This window comes from Aulonocara sp. 'chitande type north' Nkhata Bay, linkage group LG2 (assembly GCF_057382095.1).
Source record: "Aulonocara sp. 'chitande type north' Nkhata Bay isolate Kocher_YH1m ecotype deep benthic linkage group LG2, A_spYH_male_GT1.1, whole genome shotgun sequence".
Taxonomy (NCBI): Eukaryota; Metazoa; Chordata; class Actinopteri; order Cichliformes; family Cichlidae; genus Aulonocara; species Aulonocara sp. 'chitande type north' Nkhata Bay.
The window spans coordinates 89,442-109,692 of record NC_141345.1 but is presented as its reverse complement, the minus strand read 5'-3'; the positions used below and the strand labels follow the sequence as shown (position 1 = coordinate 109,692).

General features: G+C 41.1%; 1 protein-coding gene across 1 annotated transcript; it reads right to left on the bottom strand.

Moving 5' to 3' along the window:
- Window positions 1-4,435: 4,435 nt before the first annotated feature.
- On the bottom strand, window positions 4,436-20,238 carry bod1l1 (biorientation of chromosomes in cell division 1-like 1). The gene is made up of 31 exons (XM_086300465.1): window positions 20,006-20,238; window positions 19,283-19,407; window positions 19,016-19,206; window positions 18,409-18,903; window positions 17,492-17,641; window positions 17,213-17,379; window positions 16,951-17,047; window positions 15,495-15,621; window positions 15,336-15,396; window positions 13,514-15,241; window positions 12,730-13,036; window positions 12,585-12,655; window positions 12,359-12,464; window positions 11,244-11,354; window positions 11,121-11,164; window positions 10,955-11,006; window positions 10,798-10,862; window positions 10,642-10,711; window positions 10,396-10,454; window positions 10,219-10,294; window positions 9,946-9,977; window positions 9,674-9,824; window positions 8,960-9,048; window positions 8,681-8,792; window positions 8,283-8,341; window positions 8,119-8,197; window positions 7,925-8,004; window positions 7,702-7,798; window positions 7,375-7,522; window positions 6,993-7,064; window positions 4,436-5,330 (listed from the first exon to the last, which is right to left on the bottom strand). The coding sequence occupies exons 1-31, from the start codon at window positions 20,120-20,122 to the stop codon at window positions 5,201-5,203; spliced, it is 5,268 nt and encodes a 1,755-aa protein (XP_086156591.1). The 5' UTR covers window positions 20,123-20,238; the 3' UTR covers window positions 4,436-5,200.
- Between the last annotated feature and the right edge of the window lie 13 nt (window positions 20,239-20,251).

The window sequence follows — 20,251 nt, the reverse complement described above, 5'->3', positions numbered from 1 at the left end:
CATTCACAAAACCAGAAAACTGTTTTGGCTTTTTAACCTTTTGCAGGGTCAGTCTTCTCTGTGCATCACTAAAGTAGGTAAATCCCTTTTTGTTGTACTTCCTCATGCTTTACTCTACATTTTGGAGTAAATCTACACCTTACTCCTCCACCTTTATCCACAGCTTTGGACGCCTCATATACGATTAATATTGGAAACAATAATTGTGTCCACTGCTAATTTTACACACCGTCTCTCATAATTTTTAAATTAAGTTTTAATGCAAGATTTACTACTTGGGATTTCTGCTTTGTTTTTACTGTTATAGTAAAAGATGAGTACAGATCAGCACCAGTTCTAACATCACCCTTTTCAAAAACTATACAGTCATGGCCACTTTATTGGGTACATGTGTTAAGCTTTTTATTGCTGCAAATATCTCATTAGCCAATCATGTGGCAGCGACTCAGTGCATTTAGCCAGGTAGACATGGTCAAGATGACCTGGTGAAGTTAAATGAGAAAGAAAGGCATTTTTTTCCATCACAACCATCTTTAGGGTTTTTAGAGAATGGTCCAAAAAAGAGAATCTGGTGAGCAGCAGTTCTCTGGCTGAAAAAGTCTCACTGATGGCAGAGGTCAGAGGTGAATGGCTAGGCTGTTTTGAGCTGATAGGAAAACAATACTGACTCAAATAACCACTCTTTACAGCCAAGGTGCAGAAGAGCATGAATGCACAGCATGTCAAACCTTAAAGCAGATGGGCTACAGCAGCAGGAAACCACACCAGGTGCTGTCAGCTAAGAACAGGAAACCGAGGCTACAGTTCACACGGGCTCACCAAAATTGGACAACAGTAATTGGAAAAATGTTGATTTTTTTTTTTTTTTTTTGTTCAATTTCTGATGGGACATTCAGGTGGTAGAGTCAGAGTTTTCCATGGATCCATCCTGTCCTGTTCAGGCTGCCAGTGTAATGCTGTGGAAGATATTTTATAGTCAGAGTTTTAGAATAGAATAGAATAGAATAGAATAGAATAGAATAGAATAGAATAGCCTTTATTGTCATTGTACAGAGTACAACGAAATTGGAGTGCCACTCCCTTGGTGCAAGTTTCAATAATAAATATAAATGTAAAATATAAAAAGTACAAAAAAAACAATCGTAAGTACTCAAACAATAGTAAGTACAATATATACAGGATAGCAGCATTAATATAATGACAGTATGAATAGCAGCATAATATAATGACAGTGACTGTATGGAATAGGTTCAGTTGTTTTTGTGCTTATTTACTACGGTGATAGCTCTGGGAAAGAAGCTATCCCTGAATCTGTTTGTCCTGGTTTTATGTGACCTGTACCGTCGGCCTGACGGTAATAGTTCAAACAGTTGGTTGCTGGGGTGAGAGTGGTCCTTGATGATATTGCCAGCTCTGCTGAGGTACCGAGAGTTTGCAGTGACCTCCAGGCTGGGCAGAGAGCAGCCAGTGATCTTCTGGGCTGTGTTGATGACCCTCTGCAGTACTTTCCTGTCTGCAGCTGAGCACCCTGCATACCATGTTGTTATGCCGTACGTTAGGATGCTCTCTATGGTGGCTCTGTAAAATGTCACCAGCAGCCTCTCCTCCAGGTTGTTCCTCCTGAGCACTCTCAGAAAGTGGAGACGCTGCTGGGCCTTTTTAACCACCGCCGTGGTATTTGCAGTCCAGGAGAGGTCATCAGATATCTGCACGCCCAGAAACCTCATGGAGTGTACCCTCTCCACACAGCTCCTGTGAATGTAAAGTGGGGCCGGGTCCGCTCTGCCCTTCCTGAAGTCCAAGATAAGTTCTTTAGTTTTCGTGGTGTTCAGTTGGAGGTTGTTAACTGAACACCACTCAGTCAGTCTGTTGACCTCATCTCTGTAGTCCGACTCATCCCCCCTTGAGATGAGTCCAACCACTGTGGTGTCATCCGCGAACTTTATGATGGTGTTTGAGAGATGGGTAGGGGAGCAGTCGGATGTGTAGAGCGTAAACAGTGAGACAGTTTCTGGACCAGGATCTCCGGGATGATATGATTGAATGCTGAGCTGAAGTCCAGAAAGAGCATTCTCACATAGCTTCCTCGGTGCTCCAGGTGACTCAGCGCAGTGTGGAGCGCTATGGTGATAGCGTCCTCGGTGGAACGATTTGTCCTGTAGGCAAATTGGTGGGGGTCCAGAGTGGGAGGCAGACCGGCCCTGATGTGCTGACAGACCAGTCTCTCAAAGCACTTCATCACTACAGGCGTAAGTGCAACAGGCCTGTAGTCATTTGGGCTGGCCACAGCTGTCTTCTTGGCGATGGGGATGATGGTGGAGGTTTTGAGGCAGGGCGGGACGGTGTTTGATGACAAGGAAAGGTTGAAGATTTTAGTGAAGACTCCGGTCAGTTCGTCAGCACATGCTCTGAGAACCTTTCCATGTATTCCATCAGGACCTGCCGCCTTCCTGGGATTCACTGACCTTAGAACACAGTTTTAGTACCCAGTGGGCATTGTTTAAAGCCCAAAGACTACCTGAGCATTGTTGCTGACCGTGTCCACATGGTCTGATGTCTGCTTCCAGCAGGACAATGAGTCATGTCACAAAGCTCAAACTAGTTTCTTCACTGGACTTAGTCGGCCTCCCAAGTAACCAGATCTCAATCAAACGGAGCACCTTTGGGATGTGGTGGAACGAGAGATTCACATCACGGATGTGCAGCCGACAAATCTGCACAAACTGTGTGATGCTATCAAGTCAGCATGGATCAAAATCTGAGGAATGGCCAGTGAGTGTATATAGTAGAAATAAAATGGAGATTCACGTTAAATCTTAATTAATACAATACTTTGTTTTTTAACCCTCTGTTATAACTAATTAATATAATTAATTTCTGTTTTTTTAACAGCTGGATGTTAAAAACTGGTTTGTGTGCGTTTGTCTTTTTTATCCAGTGATAAATTTAAGATAAAAAAAAAACTTTTTAAAATAAATTCATTTAACTACCCTCTATAGTAAAGAAAAAAAGAGAACAAATATACATTATTGAACTATTTGTTTTCAGGTTCATTTTTATTTTATGGTTTGTTTAATATTGTGTGTACCTGTCCTAACTAAGTCGCTTAATCTGGTACATATAAAGGGGAGCTTTTCTTCTATGTGATCAATATTTTGTGCATGGTCCTGGACAATAAATGATGAAACTAAAACTGACTAATTATACAATCTTTTGCAAAAGCGACTATTAGAAAAATGGGAATATCCGTTCTTACTTTTGATGTACGGTAACACATCATGTCAGTGGATTGCATATAAGAAAAGTGGAAACATGTCACACTTTCCTGATGACAGCAACATCTTAAATGTTTAATTATTTCAGATATCACACTGGCTGCCACCTCACAGTGGACCCGTAACAGGCGCCAACCATCTGCTGCAGTTATGGATTCATTTTGGAAAACATTACTTGCGATTATGAACTGAGACCCCTGTTCACCCAGGATGTGGAAAAGTACTGCAGGTACAGCACACTGAAAACATCTAAAAGCAGGTCAACATCGGCTCAGATTTATGCAGCAGGAGCTCAGTGAGTAGATCTAGACGATTATTTTCTATAAAAAAAATAAAATCGAGGTCAGCTGAAAGTATTCCTCCCCTCTCATCCATAAAACCTGATGCTAATAAATCTGCCTCAAATATTTAGCTGATAGTCAGCAACTGCAAAGCAAATGCAAAAATTACTTTGGACTACAATGCAAACGACTATAATAAAATGACATCTCAAGTTGCTCCAGCGGCATCGGAAAGTGAAAGGAGCGCTGTTTGTCTGCCAGACCTGGTGGCTAAATGAAAGCTGATCCAAACCTTTAAAGCAGAGTCGTTGGGCTAATATGTTAATGCTTGGATTGCAGCACCAGGAAATACCTGAGAGAGGTACACCTTTGGCCATCCACAGGAATGGGTGGAAAACTTCAACCTGAGAGCTCCGACTTTCTGTAACCTTCTTCTTCTCTGTGTCTGTGCTTTGTGGATCACAAAGGTTCAGGTGCGGCAAATAGAGCCCCCTAACATGTTAATGATGGTGGAATATTTCACTCCGAGTTTGTCAGTTTTATCCCCCATTAGCAGGCAGGAATGTCCTCTCCTCTTCTCCGCTCTGAGGCGATTGGTTCTCGTCTTCGGCTATTTACACATCACAGACAGCACATCTATTTAGGAAACAGCAGAGATAACGTCCGAGACATAATATGGGTGAATCAATAAAAATCTGTATATTCTGCCGTGTGTAATCTTTTCATAAACACAGACTGCAGCGGCGTGGTTGAGTTTCCTTTTGCGGATATTTCTTCACTAAGCTTCAGTGAAACAATCAGGTGAGCATTTTTGGTTTTAATCAGCTCCGGTGTGGATCAGTTGCAAGCTTGAGAAGAAAAAGATTAGATCATATAACATTGATTTGTGGTGCTTTTAATGTAGCAAGGGAACAACAAATATGTTATTTGTGGGTTTTTTAATATATATTTAAAAAAGAAACTTGTTGAAATTCCGGCTTTACATTAATACATACTGATGGCTAACTGTGTAACAATAAAAATAACTAGATGGTCTTCATTTAGTGAGTAAAAACCAGGAGTAAACTATGTAATGAAAGACTCTTCAAGTTTTGCCCCGTCTTTGAGGTCTTAAATCAATTTAAAATGTGGAATAAAAAAACAAAAAAACCAAACCAAAATCCTTTCTTTAACTTCTGACTATTACATAAAAAAAAAAACTAGGAGTAAAACATCTTGTTTCATTCACAGAATGAAAATGCACTTATAAAATTCACAAATTGCTGATTTCTACGTACAAGTGTGTATATGAGACACAATCTGCAGACTTCACCCTCTTTATCACAAAGCACAACTTGGCTGCACATTAGGCTTCTGATTGGGCTGAAATACTCACTGGGCATTACTGAATAAATGGTGAAATATGAAGTCTGATCCAAACCATATGTGTGCAGAGCTGCAGAAGGTATTCTGGGGGATTCTTACACAGATCCTCAGGTTTACACTCAACCATCAGAGGAGAGTGTATAATACTATCCAGAGCTCTTCGATATCTGCAGCCAGCGAAGCAGAAACAGCTTTACGTGCCTGACTGCAGAGGCTCTTCAAATATGGAGTGTAAAAACAACACCGCTGGGGCAAACCGTTGTGCCGCTGTCAGGCATCCTAGCGTTTGGCTCTTTTGGAAGGGGGCTCCTCTGATTTCTGTCCTCCCCGCGTTCGCACAGCAGGAGGGCTGGTCTCCCGCTTACGGCCCCCTTTCGCTGCAGTTGCTGCCGCCTGGCCCCTCGTCCCGCTGCGGGAGGGAAACAAGGAGCAAGTGTCAATCCATTTGTTCAAGAGTCGTGTTCATGTTAAATATACGGTTATTTGGGGAAAGTAATGCAATAACTAATACGTGTAGAAACAGTGGAGCTTGTTCACATAATCTCTGGATTTGAAAAACGGTGCTGGAGACAGAGTTGAAAATAGAAGGGGAAAAAAAAGCCAGCTAGAATTTAACAAAGAGGAAAGTATTGTTTCCTTAAAAAAAATAAGTATGGAGAATAAGTAGAGAGAGAGAGGGGGGTCTTCGTTCTGTATCCATAAACTCTAGAGTCTAGAAGTTTAAAATAGAAACAAGACTTGAAGTCCTTATTTTGGGGCCTACTAGATTAATTTTATTTTGAAGGAATCAAAAAAGTGTACAAGCTAAAGTTAAACGCAGGCTGGTTTAGACACCATAGATGCTGAGAAACAGTTTTTAAATTATTGTCTTAAAACTAAATTTTGATAAAGTATTAAATGTACTACTTTGTAATAAAGAAAAATAAAAAATATATATTCAACTGTTTTTTTCCACCAATGAGCGATTTTAGTTGTACAAAGTTTAAGTTTTATTTTAAATTCATAATCTAGAGATAAAATAATTAGCTGATCTAAAAATTTAGTGATTAAAAAAAAATTTAAATAATTTTCTTTTTCCACCAAAAACCCACATTTCTTACTCCTAATGTAGCTAATTTAGTTAAATGATTATTTGCCCTTCTTCTTGTTTGTTTATGTTAGTGGTATTGGGACACCTTTGATTTATAAATTAAAAAATAAATAAATAGAAATCACACAAGGTGAAGCACTGCAAGCAAAAATGTGTTTTTCTTTGAATCTCTGGTCAGTTTTTGATATTTTTCGCTATGTTGTTTCCTTGGAAGTTAACGGTCAAAATACAGATTCTGTTGTGTCTGTTTGCCATTTCTACAAATCTAAGCATATGTCATTAAAAATGAGTCATACTTATAATTTGGTGACTATTTTTAACTAGTTGCCAAAATATCTAACGCTTTCAAGTAAATACTACTTTCCATTAAATAAGCGACGACTACGATACAAACACATTTACCGAATTTTCCAATTTATAATCTGGATTTTTATTTATTTATTTATTTATTTATTTATTTTTTACACAAAGGTCATCTTGGAACATTTTATTCCGCAAAACAAGAAAAAAAAAATAAATCAGACTTTTTGTGGCTGCTGATCCTACGTTTAGATTAAGAAGAGATTCAAAATCCCTGCCTTAAAAACCATCAACGACAATTTACAAAAAAAAAGAAGAAGAATTTGCATCTGGTTTTATGCAGTTTCAGATTTCTATTCTGGAAAAGCACACGTTTACATAAATAATGGCTCATTTGCAAATTTAAACAAAAGATTTCAGCGCAACCGTTACACTATTTACATGAAGAGGCCAAATGACCCAAATTAGTATCATCATCATCATATTAATCAATTACATACTGAAGTCCTATTGCCGCTGTTTGATTTACCTTTCTTAAACACAGCTCAGGTTCTACAGAAGACTTATTTTTATTTTAGGAGCTAATAAGTGAAAAACATCTTGAAATTCCAGGAAATCTTTTGGCAAAATGTTTTCTTTCACAGAGCAGCGACTGAGCTCGCTCGTGCTGCTGAAGCTCACCGTGTGCCAGCTGCGGTCTCCTCTTTACCGTTCTGTCTGCTTGCCCGGGTGGATGGTTTACTTGGCTTGTTTCTGGGGAACAGTAAAAAGAAAAATACAAAACAACAGTTGTTGCTTTAGTACTAAATCGCCCTTGATTTTATTTAATATGATTTGACAGCGACGATGCCTTCGAGGTGCAAATATTCAGCTCCAAAACAATCAAACACTCATTCGTTAACACTGGAGAAACTTTGCAGTTTCACAGTTCAGGTGAATTTTATTGCTCAGCATTCAATAAAAAAATATGTTGTTTTAACCCATCTGCAGGTTTTTGGCAATTTCTCTGTTTTGGTGTTACTGGAAATCTGAAATTTGAACCATCAGATAACGTTTAAATTACCTTTCAGCTTCCCGGCGAGAAGCCAACCGTGTTGTGGCTCTAGTTGCAGTTTCTTTTTCTTCCTCTCCTTCTTTCTCACCTTCATCTTCCTCCTCTTCCTCCTCATTCTGCTCACTGTCCTTCTCCTCTGCTTTTTTGACCTTTTTATCTGAGGGAAAGATGACAAAGTGTTGCAGGAGTTATTGGTTAAATATATAAAAGGTCTGTCAGATGGAGCTATAGAATCACTGAAGCACTCATCCACAGCAAATAATCTTATATCCTACCATCGTGTTAGCTTCACATTGACTGCTACAGCCTGTTGACTCCATTTTAATCACATTTTACCTGAATCCTCTGTAGCTGCTGCCTTTGATGGCCGTCCCCTCCGACCAGTCCGCTTTGGAGTCGTCTCTTGGTCCTCTTGCTGTTGCGCTTCCCCGCCCTTGGAAGAGTTTAAAAAGGTCAGTGAACATACACTGGGAACTGTGACTGAGGTAAAAAGTCCTTACACAAACATCAGCCTCATTATAAAAAGTAAAGTATGCAGATACATCATTTTTAAACATACGTCTTGTGTCTTCTTCTCGCTGCAGCTCTGCTCTTTTACATCCTCGTGAGCCTCTGACTGACTCGCAGAAGGGGAACAGTCTGAAAAAAATAAATAAACCTGAGATACAAAGACTGCAAACTCACAACTGAAGATGTTTTTAAAACACATGAACCACTGTGGTAATTACACAGCTAGCCTGAGTGCTGTCTCACCACTGTCTTTATCAGGCTGTCGCTCATTTTGTTCCTGTCCACTGTTGTCCTGCACCACCTCCTCCGGAGCTCGAGCTTCCTGCAGGACAAAACAAGAAGAAATTCAGATGGAGGGTGCTGAATGCGTACTGGAAGGAGAGCAGTTACAGATAAAGAAATCTCACCTCCACACATTCACACACCTCCATTTCCTCCGATTCTTTGGTCTCCACTGTTTGTTCACCTGCAATGATGATTAATCAAAACATTTAATTTTTTTTAAGTATCTTAAAGATCACTTATTTCCAGACTTTCTTTAAGCCGCTAGTTTTCAAACCTTTCCTTCATGGCCCAATTCAGAAACCAGATAAGTTCACACCAAACATTTACTATCAATCATTCACAGTACAAAGTCAAGTTACATTTAAATTACTTAAAGTTCCTGTTTGTTTTTCCCTTGTCAAAAAAACCAAACAAGCTCATATTCATCGACACACTTGCATAATTTGAAAATTCTTAATATGAGAAGCTGTTGAGGTTTGGCCCACTTGTTATCGATATAACATTTAAGAACCAGACTCACTGGTGTCAGCAGGATCGCTGCATTTGGCACTTGCTGCTCCTTCGCCGTCCTCTGGAACAGACGGCAGCAGACTGACCTCACTTTTGATTGGTTCATTTTTCTCTTCAGTTCTCTAAGAATAGGAAAAAACAACAACAAAAGAAACACTTAATGTACTCACTCTTACAAGGATAAAACATCAAAGTAAACCAACAATGTCACATGAGAAACAAAGGCAAAGAAGCTGTAACGACACGTGTTATTAAATATTACGGACATGCTGAGATTTTCTTAACACACCTCTTCCACTGCTTCCGTCTCTGCAACTTTCTCCGATGAGGTTTGTTCGGGACTTTCAACAACTTTATTTTCGTCTTCTTTCTGCTTATCTGAGGTTCAAAAAAAAAGATGTATTTTATAAAAAAAAAAAGAGCAAAACTCAAAGAAAAAAAAAACTAACAGCTTGTGTTGTACATTATTTTATACTCAGCAACCACTTTATAGTGCAAAAAACTACAATCTAGAGAAAAAACAAATCTTATACTTATTCAACATGTTGTTAAAGGGAACCTACTACGCTCATTTCCTATTAGGCTGCACATTTTTTTATCACTGAACTCTTCTAAGTTAGATTGGCACAAATCACAGTACTGAATAAACATTATTTCTCTTATACTAGGAGCAGGCGCTCGGTTCATTTGCCTGAATCAAGTCATTTCACTTCTCCTGCCGCTCGCTTTTAAGCCTGTTTTCTTCTTCTCAGCAGGAAAAAGAATAACAGATCCCAGTACCCAAGAAGCTAAAGAAGCATTAATTATCTAATAACACAAATAATATATTCATTTAAAGAAGCAGATATAGCCCTCCATAAAGTGCATCAGCTTTTTCGCCTGTGTTCAGTTTGTGTGTCCAAAGCCAAATCCATTTCTACATAATACAACTGTTCTTCTTATTTTCAGGTCATTTCCTTTTCGCACATTAACAGTGAACACTAATTTAAAGTGAGCAGCTTACCAGCTGCGGCTTCTTTGGGTGCTGATCGTCTCCGCCTGCGGCTCGGAGTCTCCTCCAACTTCTCCACTTGTGTTGGTTCGTCTTTCGTCTCCTCCTCTGTGGGTTTGGACGATCGTCCCCTGCGAGGGGTTTTTACCTCCACTGGCTTGTCCTGCTCAGCGTCCCGGAGATAAAAATAACAGCAAACGTGTATTTTTAAACACAAGCAGAGATTGTTTTTGTATTCTTAACAGTATTTGTGATAAAGGTGAAGTGAATGAAGCGTTATTTACCTCAGCAGGCAGCTGCTCATTCGCCTCCTCACCTGATGTGTTAAAGAAACAGAGTCAATGCATTAGTTAACTAGACTCTACCTGGTGAAGGACACTTTTCAGTGGTCATAACTGGTTAACATGTTGTTTACTGACTTTATTGGAAGGGTTGTGATGAAGCCATTGTCTTCAGCTAACCAATTAATAAAAATCATTTTTTACCAATCACCCTTTTGTCTTTTAATTTCTTTGTATTTTGAAATTAGGTGAAGAAATAAATCTCAGCTGCCATACCAGACTCTTTCTCTGCTGCAGCTTTCTGATTGGACAGCTTTCGTTTCCGCCTTCCTCTTCCCTCCGTTTTCTCCTCCTACAGAACAGAAAAGTGTTTGCATGCAGACTATTGTTCTATATTTCTGCACATCCATTTGAATGAATTTAAAAAAAAAAAAAAAAACTTCTGAGAGTTACCTTTTCTGAGAAATCTGAGCCTTTCTCATCATCTTGGCTATCTGCGCTGGAGACATTACCTGGAAATTTCAAACAAGCAGGACCAGCTGAGACTAACTGTAAAAGGACCAGCTGACAAGTACCGAGCATGTAGAAACAAAATGTAATCCTCTTAAAAGCATTACTCTGGCAACATGTTTCAAACCAGATACAGCAGTGTAAACTCAACAAGTGTGAGTAATTTTCCAAAGGAGCCACTTGACTCACTGATTTGTTTGACTAGCTTAGACTCAGATTCTCTGGCCTCCTCAGTCTTGTCTGGGACACTGGTTTCCATCTAAACCAAACAGGAGAAACTGATCAGATTAAACAGTTAAGGATGAGTAACATGTAAGTGAGCAGGGGTAAAAGCTAAACACTTACAGTCTGTGGATCGCTTTTCTCTGCTGAGACATTTCCTTCCTCCACTGACTTACTCTCAGCTTCACCTAGTGGTGAAAACAAGGAGGTTAAAACGGCGGCCTTTGAAAGTGTTTTTATGAATTTATCTGAAATATTCACCATCTGCAGACAAACTTACTGTTAATTGTGTCCGTCTTGGTCCCATCCTCGTCACCTGCCGCCTCCTCTGCCTGTTGTTGAAATAAGATGACTGAGTTTGAGTTGTAAAAAACATACAAATACAAACAAATGTATGAAAATAAACAGTTCTAATTTGTTTCAGGGTATTGTGGATCACTACTCACCTCGAGGTTTTCCTTTGTGACGACATCATCTGGCTCTGGTTGTTCTTTATGATGAGATGTAGTTATTTGTCAGTCAAACACACCATTGTATTTTTCTCTGCAGTAACTTATTTCAGCGCTCACCTTGTTCACCAGGAGTTTCAGTAAATTCTTCAGTGGTGTTGGGAACACCAGCCACCGTGTTTTCCTCTGTGCTTCCTGTGGGCTGTTCGGTTTCACACCCAGCAACAGCAGCTGGAAAATGTATTATGTTAATATAAAGCTATGACACTGATGTAAAAGGAAATAAGTTACCGCTGTATTATCACGAGAAAAGAAAAAGATGTGAGGTCTGTGTTCAAACTGTTCACTCTCTCTCCCACTGAGACAGTGGGTATTTGCAAAATAATGGACTCAGTAGCTACTGAGGTATTTTGCACAACGTTTGGATGTAATGTTACTAATTTTACATGAACAAATAACAGAACCCTGGCCAGTGCATTTGGATAAACACATATGCAAACACGTGCAATTGCAAATACTTCAGCTGAACTCTATCCACCTACACGAGGATGAATGGGACTGTCACTACTAGTACCAACAGCAGTAACCATTACATTTGAACCCAAACATGATCTTTTTCTAACCATAGCCATATGATTTTTAAAGCCTTAACTTAAACAACTAATGTATTTACAATGAATAACTCCTTTAAAAATAAAATATTAAAAACAAATGATGTGGAAAAATCTGTAACATGTGTCACTGGAACTTTTTTGAATTTTTTTTCCAAACCACCAACTCCTCTAACTCCCAAAATGCAGATTTCGTGGAAAATATTGATTTTGTGTATATGAATGCCAATCAATACACATGAGAAAAGAAATGTGAAAAATCATGTTCGGGGACACTATTGATGCTATTCGGAAATCATCAAACAGTCTCTGACCTGCTGAGCTGCCAGGAGACTAATCACTAATCTTTCAAGTCATTCAAAACCATTAAAACTTAATGAATTGCTAAACAAGCAGCTAAATTATTAAATATGCTTCTGGTTTGGATTTCGGGGAGACATCTATACATTAAGTCTATCTCTAATGGATTTATTTTCTGACCATACACATACATCACCTCTGACGTACTCAGTGCACTACAAATGGCTCCCCGCTACACTGTGCACTACAGAGTGAGCGATTCAACAGCTGGAACTCAGCTATGCAGATCTGGATTTAATGAACATGACAGATCAGAAAGTATACCCTCTTCAGGTGGTACTGCTGGTTTCTCATCCGACTGCATTTCAGGAAATATTTCAGTATTTTCAGCTTCTTTTGAAGGAATTTCATCTGCAGTAGCTTCATCCTCCTATGATAGAGAAAACATCAGACAATAGAAACTCAGAAAATACCACTGACAAAATATTCAGATTAAGTATAAGTATAGTTAAACTACATATTTTTGATTTGTTGGAGCTGTGACATTTACCTTTAGAGCCAAAGTCTTAGAGGTTTCAACATCTGAAATGACCATGTTTACCTCTGTGCTTTCTGACTCATCTGTAAAGAGACACCTGTTTAGCTCTGGTTTATTCTTACTTGTTTTACAGCCAATAATACACAATGGCACAAACCTGCAATGTCTGATTTTACATCAGCAAGCTCATCGGGTTCTTGAGATGCAACTGGTGATGGCTCAGCAGCCGGGGACTCAGTTTCAGCAGCCGGGGACTCAGTTTCAGCAGCCGGGGACTCAGTTTCAGCAGCCGGGGACTCAGTTTCAGCAGCCGGGGACTCAGTTTCAGCAGCCGGGGACTCAGTTTCAGCAGCCGGGGACTCAGTTTCAGCAGCCGGGGACTCAGTTTCAGCAGCCGGGGACTCAGTTTCAGCAGCCGGGGACTCAGTTTCAGCAGCCGGGGACTCAGTTTCAGCAGCCGGGGACTCAGTTTCAGCAGCCGGGGACTCAGTTTCAGCAGCCGGGGACTCAGTTTCAGCAGCCGGGGACTCAGTTTCAGCAGCCGGGGACTCAGTTTCAGCAGCCGGGGACTCAGTTTCAGCAGCCGGGGACTCAGTTTCAGCAGCCGGGGACTCAGTTTCAGCAGCCGGGGACTCAGTTTCAGCAGCCGGGGACTCAGTTTCAGCAGCCGGGGACTCAGTTTCAGCAGCCGGGGACTCAGTTTCAGCAGCCGGGGACTCAGTTTCAGCAGCCGGGGACTCAGTTTCAGCAGCCGGGGACTCAGTTTCAGCAGCCGGGGACTCAGTTTCAGCAGCCGGGGACTCAGTTTCAGCAGCCGGGGACTCAGTTTCAGCAGCCGGGGACTCAGTTTCAGCAGCCGGGGACTCAGTTTCAGCAGCCGGGGACTCAGTTTCAGCAGCCGGGGACTCAGTTTCAGCAGCCGGGGACTCAGTTTCAGCAGCCGTGTGCACTTCCATAGGAGGAAGCTGCTCCTCTTCAGCTGTAGTTGTCTCCATTGGTTGTGGGGCGGGCGGATTGACCGCCGACTCTTCTCTTGCTTCTTGGCACAGTAAGCTGGTGGACACTGTGCTGTCGGGATCCATGGAGAGCAGAGTCAGAGCTGCCTCTTTCATCTTCATATCAGCATCCTGAAGCTCCATCTCGGATGTCACATCCTCTCGGGTGTTCTCAGGTGGAAGTCTCGCCTCTGCTGACGTGCAGACGTCCATAAGAGTCAGCAGGGCGTCGGCCTCTGCAGGCACAGCTGGCATCTCGCACAGGCGTGACTCCGTCTCTCCCTCGGGCGGCTCGGGGGTGATGTCGCTCAAGGCGTCACAGGTATCGTCTGAGAACAACGTGGTGACGGTGGTGGTGACGGGATCGGAGTCTGTGCTTGTGTCTTGGAGAAGAGGTCGTTTCTTTGGCAGATCATCCGTCTCAAGACTCAGAGAGGAAACCGAAGGGGATTTATCCAACTTTTCCAGTTTCTCCTCTCTTGGTGCTTTCTCTTCTTGACTCTCATCTTTCTTTTCTGAAACTTTATCCTTCTTCTCCAGCTTTTTCTTTGCACTTTTACTGTCAGATCTCTCCTGTGAAGATTCTTCAGAGACTTTGCTCTGGTCTTTTGCATTTCCCTCTTTCTTCTTCTCTTTTGTTGCTTCAGGTTTGCTGACGCATGAAATTCCTGCACTTTTGACATCCGGACTGTGAACTCTCTTCTCCGTCTTTGGCAGCACTGGAGTCTTCGCCTCCTCTTTGGATTTTGATTTTGATTTTTCTAAAATTCTTCCTTTTTCCGATGATTTGACCCTTTTTGGATCTTTGTCACTTTCCGAGCTTGACCTGTGTAATTTCTGTCCATCTTGATCTGCTTTTGTTTTTTCCTTCTCGCTGTCTTTACTGTCAGTTTTAGATTTGAGTTTATCTCCAGGCCTGTCCTCACTGTGGCTCTTTGGCTTTTTCATGACGTCCTTGGAGTGTTTATCTTTCTTCTTGCTGCTGTTTGACTCAGGCTCCATGTCGGATCGATCCTCAGAGGAACCTGCAGAATCAGGGCGAAGCAGCTGCTTGAAATCACTTTTAACCGAGGTTCTCTCCCCTTTGGCCTTTTCCTTTTCTTTGATCTTATCTTTGTCCTTATTCTTGTCCTTCTCCGTTTTGATAGCCTCCACAGATGAAGTCTTCACCTTCTTTGGATCTTTAGAACCTCCGTCTTCAGAAACATTTTCAGACACCTTGCCTTCTTTTGTACTTCCTGTGATCTTCTTCTCACTTTTGATCTTGGGCTTCTTCTCAGCTTTCTCTTCAGAGGATACTTTAACAGCACTGCCTTCCTTCTGCTGAGATTCATCCGCCTGATGTTCAGATTTTTTCTCCTGCTTCTGTTTGAGCTTGGCACGTTCATCGGACAAGCTGCGTTCTTTCTCTTTGCGTTCTTTGGAGTGAAGCTCTTTGTGAGACAGACGGTCAAATTTTCCAACCGATCGTTGTCTGAGAGCCTCTTGGGAGCCTAGCTCCAGCTCCAAGATGAAGGAGTGTGTCCTTCCTTTGTCAGCTATCTTCTTTGCATCGCTGGAATCTTCTGAGATGCTGCCGCTTGTCCCTCTGTATCGCTCATCAGAATATGAAGGTTCGGACAGATTTTTCATCAGCTTATGTTGTGGTGTCTTTGAGGTGGTAGATTTCACTTCCTATTTTCAAAAATAAATGAAAAACACAGAGTTACAACTCATGATGAAAACCTGATGCCTGAAATCTGTTTCATCAACGTTAGCTTTTACATACCGTTTTCTTTACAGCGTCTCTCGTGTCTCCTTTCTTTTTGCCTGAAACATCTCCCTCTTTCCTTAAAAAGTAAAATTAATATGTTCATTTTTACGGTGTATATTAAGAAAAGAAAAAAAAAGCATCTACTGTACAAATTGTGTCCAAGCCTTTACACACCTTGAGTCTAGTTTTCTCTTCCTGTTGAGAGCCATTTTTTTCTCCAGAACTTTCCTCTCTTTGCGGGCTTCTTTGGCTCCGGGGCCTTCGAGGGCAGCGGAGTCGCTGCTCTTTTGTTTTTTGTTATCTGTGGAAGACATTGAGCCTTTTACGTCATGCAGATGTTACAAGTACACAAAGTTATTTCCAGGAGAAAATAAAGGACAAATATGCAACCTGGCCAAGGGAATACAATTTAAGGAGTTTGTGATGTGAAGTTTGAACTAAATATGAGTATAAATTTTCTATTTTTGGACAACATCCAGACAACTCGACTGAAAGAAAAAAAAAAAAGAAAAAAAAAGAAAAAAAAAAAAAAACATGTGATCATCCCAAATAGATCAAAGGAAAACACAAAATTTGTAGGCACAAACAACTCTTTATTAAACTAATCTTTTAGGGGGGGGGGGGTTGTGCTGTAAAAATGTAGCACATCCCAAGTGTTATGTACACACAAAATGGTTTTCTCAGGACTCCATGCTGTCCTATAAATAGTTAAGTAGACCCTGTCATTCAGTAGCTTGTAGAACCACCTTTAGCAGCAATAAGTTGATATTCTAATTTTTGGAAGACTTTATCAGTCTCACATTTATCAATTTTATTTATATAGCACTTTATACTGTACGGTAGAAACCCTACTGTATTATTCTAGAGGAATGCTGTCTCACTGTTCTCTGCAGCATTGCTTCAGTTCATTGCGGTTTGCAGGCATTCATTCAGATCCCGCCACAGTCTTCCAGTGAGGCTCAAGTTTGCACTTTGACATTGCAACCTTGATTCTTTTCCAGTCATTCTTTTTTAGATTTGCTGCGGTGATTAGGATCATTGTCCTGTTGCATGAAATAGTGTCAGCTAAGTTTCAGCTGTCGGACAGATGGCCTAACATTTTAAATCTTGAACACTTTGGTATACAGAGGAGTTCATGCTGAACTCAATGACTGCAAGGCAGCCCAAATCGTCACCTCTCCATCGCCTTGTTTGACAGCTAATATGATGCATTTAGTTTTTGCAGGAATGGCACAATGCATTAGGGCTGAACACCTCCACCTCAGTCTTGTGGTTTAGGGGCAAGAGGCTTTCTCTTGAAAACCGTTCCTCCACAAGAGCCAAACTTGTGCAGCCTTTTTCTAAATGCACTGTCATTAATTTTAATGTTTAACATGCTAATTGAGGCCCGAAGAGTCTAGTTTTTGCATTTCCTCTGAACTTTGACCGCAGGGTGAAATTCTGGCACTGGCATTGAATCCTCCAGGCCAGCAATTTGGTAAGTCCTCTGCTATTTTATATGTGGGTGGACTCTTTGCAGTCCCGTGAAAGCATGGGGCAGGGAGTATATAACTAAACTAAAACAGTGGAATACACAAGATGAGGAAAATGAAGAAACACTGAAGGCCACAAGTGTGTATGACATAAAAACCTTGCTCTTCAGCCTGTGCTGCTTTCTGTTTGCGCTTCTCTTCCATTCGCTCTCTGTTCTGTTGTCTCTTGAGCAGCCGTTCTTCTTTGTCCTTCGCCTGGAAGGACCCCAGTTTGTTAAATAAATGTACTTAAAAGACAGCAGATGACACCATAAGACATAATGTGTTCAGTCTATAACCGTCCATTGATCTAAGCTTTTCATTTAACTAGAAAAAGTTTTAAATCTCTGCACGTAACATGTTAACATTTAAATAGCTCACCGCAGAACGACGGCGTTCCTCCACAGTGATCTCATCATCTGAGTCGCTATAGTAACGGGAGTAGAGGAAGGGCTTGTGAACATAGGCCTTGCGGCGAGGTTTACGCTCTTTGTCTTCATCTCCTGTGTCTCCAGTGCTGTGTTTTTTTTCTTCCCTCTCACCTTCATCTGGGAGAAAAAGAAGCAAGTACATACAGAAAAAATATTTTAAAATATTTTCAAAGTGCTCCAACTAATGGTGATGTTATTCAAAAATAGAAAGCCTGCTGCCGGCAGAGACCATCAGGTGGAAGCTCGCCCTCTTCAGAAGAATCAGACAGCTGCTGCTCATCTTCACTTTCCCCCTCGAATGAGGACAGGTCGCTGGTGTGGACAGAGCTCACTGTGATGTCACTCAGGCCTTCCAGGTCAGAGTCCTCCAAAGAATACTCTGCAGGAAAAAGGTACTTAGAGATTTTAAACTTCTTTTAAGTGTAAGTGTAAGATAAGATAAGGTAACGAAGTGAAAACCTGAATATCTTTTAAATTCTTCACTTGTCCAAATAAGCACAGAATCATGGCATCATCACATTTTTGTTGTGTAAAGTAAATTTGCATTAAAGCCATGTCCACCATAAGAAAATGCATATAAATCCCTTCCCTGTGACAAATGTACAAAGTAATGTGAAGTAGGGAATGTAAATGCTGTATAGACAATCATACAATACAATAATTATGGTCTTAAAACTGTTTATTAATACTCACAACTGTATATCTATAATCTGCTATAGATTTTCATATTTATAACCATACATATAACCTGTTCATAGCTTGTACATTCACTTCAGTTATAGCCTGTACATACTTATAGTCCTCTGTCAGTGCGCCCCAGGGTGGCTGTGGCTACAATGTAGCTGCCATCACCAATGTGTGAATGTATGGGTGGATGACTGGATGTGTAAAGCGCTTTGGGGTCCTTAGGGACTAGTAAAAGCGCTATACAAATACAGGCCATTTACCATTTATAGTTATAGTATATTCATAACACATCATATTATTGCTAAAGCACTTTCTGGATGGATGCAAACTGCATTTTGTTGCCTTGTACTTGTGACGTGTGCAATGACAATAAAGTTGAATTCTATTCTGTTCTATTCAATTCTATTCTATTCTAATGCTAAATAAATATAAAAACAAACAAAGGATGCTGCAGCTCACCTTCTTTTATCCTCTCTCTGGCCTTCTGTTTAGCCTTGCTTGTAGATTTCAATAGATCATCATCCTGTTTTTCTTCTGAGGGTTTTCCACTGACTTTGCTTGCTGTTTTATCCTTCTCATCCTCTGTCTGCTCCTGAGCCACAGACTCCTCATCTTCCATTTTCACATCCTCCTTTAACGGCTCTTTTCCCAGTTCCACCTCTTCCTGTGTTTCCTCTGTCTTTACCTCTAATGCCTGAACCTCAGCTGACAGTTTTGCTTCCTCTTCTTCTTCCAGTGGCTTTACCACTTGGTGACTGTCACCTTCCTCAACAATACTCATGTCCTGCTCGCTATCCTCCACCATCACCTGCATGAAGTCATCTGCCGATTGACTTTTACGTGCTTTTTCGGGTGCCGAGCTGGCTCTGACGCTAGCTTCTTGGTTTAGAGAAGTTATAGTGTCCAGGATGGACATGGCGTCGCTGGCAGTGGTAGTTGGAGTCGATGTTGAGGCTGTAAACATGAAATGACACTTGTTCAAATATTAAAATATTTGAGAGTAATCAAAGATATAAATCCACACGTGACATTTGCAAGCTGATAAAAATCATAAAATGTTGTGTACCCTGCTCAGGAATGCTGCTGTCTGGTTTGACCTCTGTTGAAAGCAGAGGGGCTGGTGGCTCCTCAGAGCAGCTGCCAGGGGACAGAAATTCACGGACAACCCTCTCCACCTGCGGCCTAAAGATATGGTTGATTTTAGGATCCACCACCTGGGCCACAATCCTGTCCACTCCCTGCTCCAGCATCCCAGATCTAAGAGACACAGATTGCGGTAAGTTTAGTTAATGTCGACAAGCCAGAACGAGAAGGAATACTATGTCTCACTTACTGCAGGACAAGCTGTCTGATGTTGTTTCTCAGTTGGTTTTTGTTCAAATGAGGGCTCCATGTGTGATTGGAGAGGTGATTGGAGACAAAGTTGTCCACTCGTTGTTTCAGATTCAAGTAGGCTGGCTGTAAAAGATTTGAATGTTGCCATTACAAATATCACTCCCAGGCACACAAAGGAGAACATCACTGCAAATGGACATTACATGCTGAAATGAGACTTCAGACCTGACTAAAAACAGTTGAAATTGATAGGTTTTTAGGAATGGCTTGGAGATGAACAAAAAAAGCAGGAGTCCTGAGCTGGAGGTGGCAGAACCGTAGATGGGAGTGACAAGGACGGACAAGCAGAAATGAGTATATTAGAGAGATATTTCAGGTTGAGTGTATTGGAGAGAAAGTTACAGAGATGGTTTGGACATGCACAGAGGGATAGTGGATACACTGGACAAAGGATGTTGAATTTTTAACTGCCAGGCAGGGGGGGAAAGGAGAAACCACAGAGAAGTTTAATGGATGTAGCGAAAGTGGACATACAGTAGTACACACATTTAGTAGCCTCAATTAAAAGGTAGCTTCTGTAGCCAAGCTGAGACCCCAGTGTCAAAACAGCTTCAACAAAAATACAGATAACGCACAACAGATAGTCCCCTAAACTGAATTTTACACTCATTAAGTAAAACACCGTCAAATAATGTGTTATGAGCATGCTTTTAGTGCTTACCTTTGTGTCAACGTCTGCCAAACAGTCCCTCCGGAACTGGTCAAAGAGTCCCTGGGTTTTTAAATGATTTACGATCATTGAGACCAGCTGCGGATCTCCCGGTGGTAAACCAGCCATGTCTCAATTTAGTTGGCTTAGAATTTGGTGACTAAAAGCGATAAGGCTGTCAATACATCAGGTAAATTCCGATCACAGAGCACCAGCCTTCTGTTTATGGTTTGTGAAGTTCGAAGCAAGGGTGACCCG

Bases quoted from the DNA above. Each gene is read 5' to 3' on its own strand.
- bod1l1 (XM_086300465.1), bottom strand. From the start codon at position 20,122: ATGGCTGGTTTACCACCGGGAGATCCGCAGCTGGTCTCAATGATCGTA. The intron at 15,622-16,950 runs GTTTTTATGTCA...TGTCTTCCACAG, and splicing joins AGCACAGGCTGAAGAGCAAG to ATAACAAAAAACAAAAGAGC. The intron at 12,465-12,584 runs GTAAATGTCACA...TCTCTATCATAG, and splicing joins CTAAGACTTTGGCTCTAAAG to GAGGATGAAGCTACTGCAGA.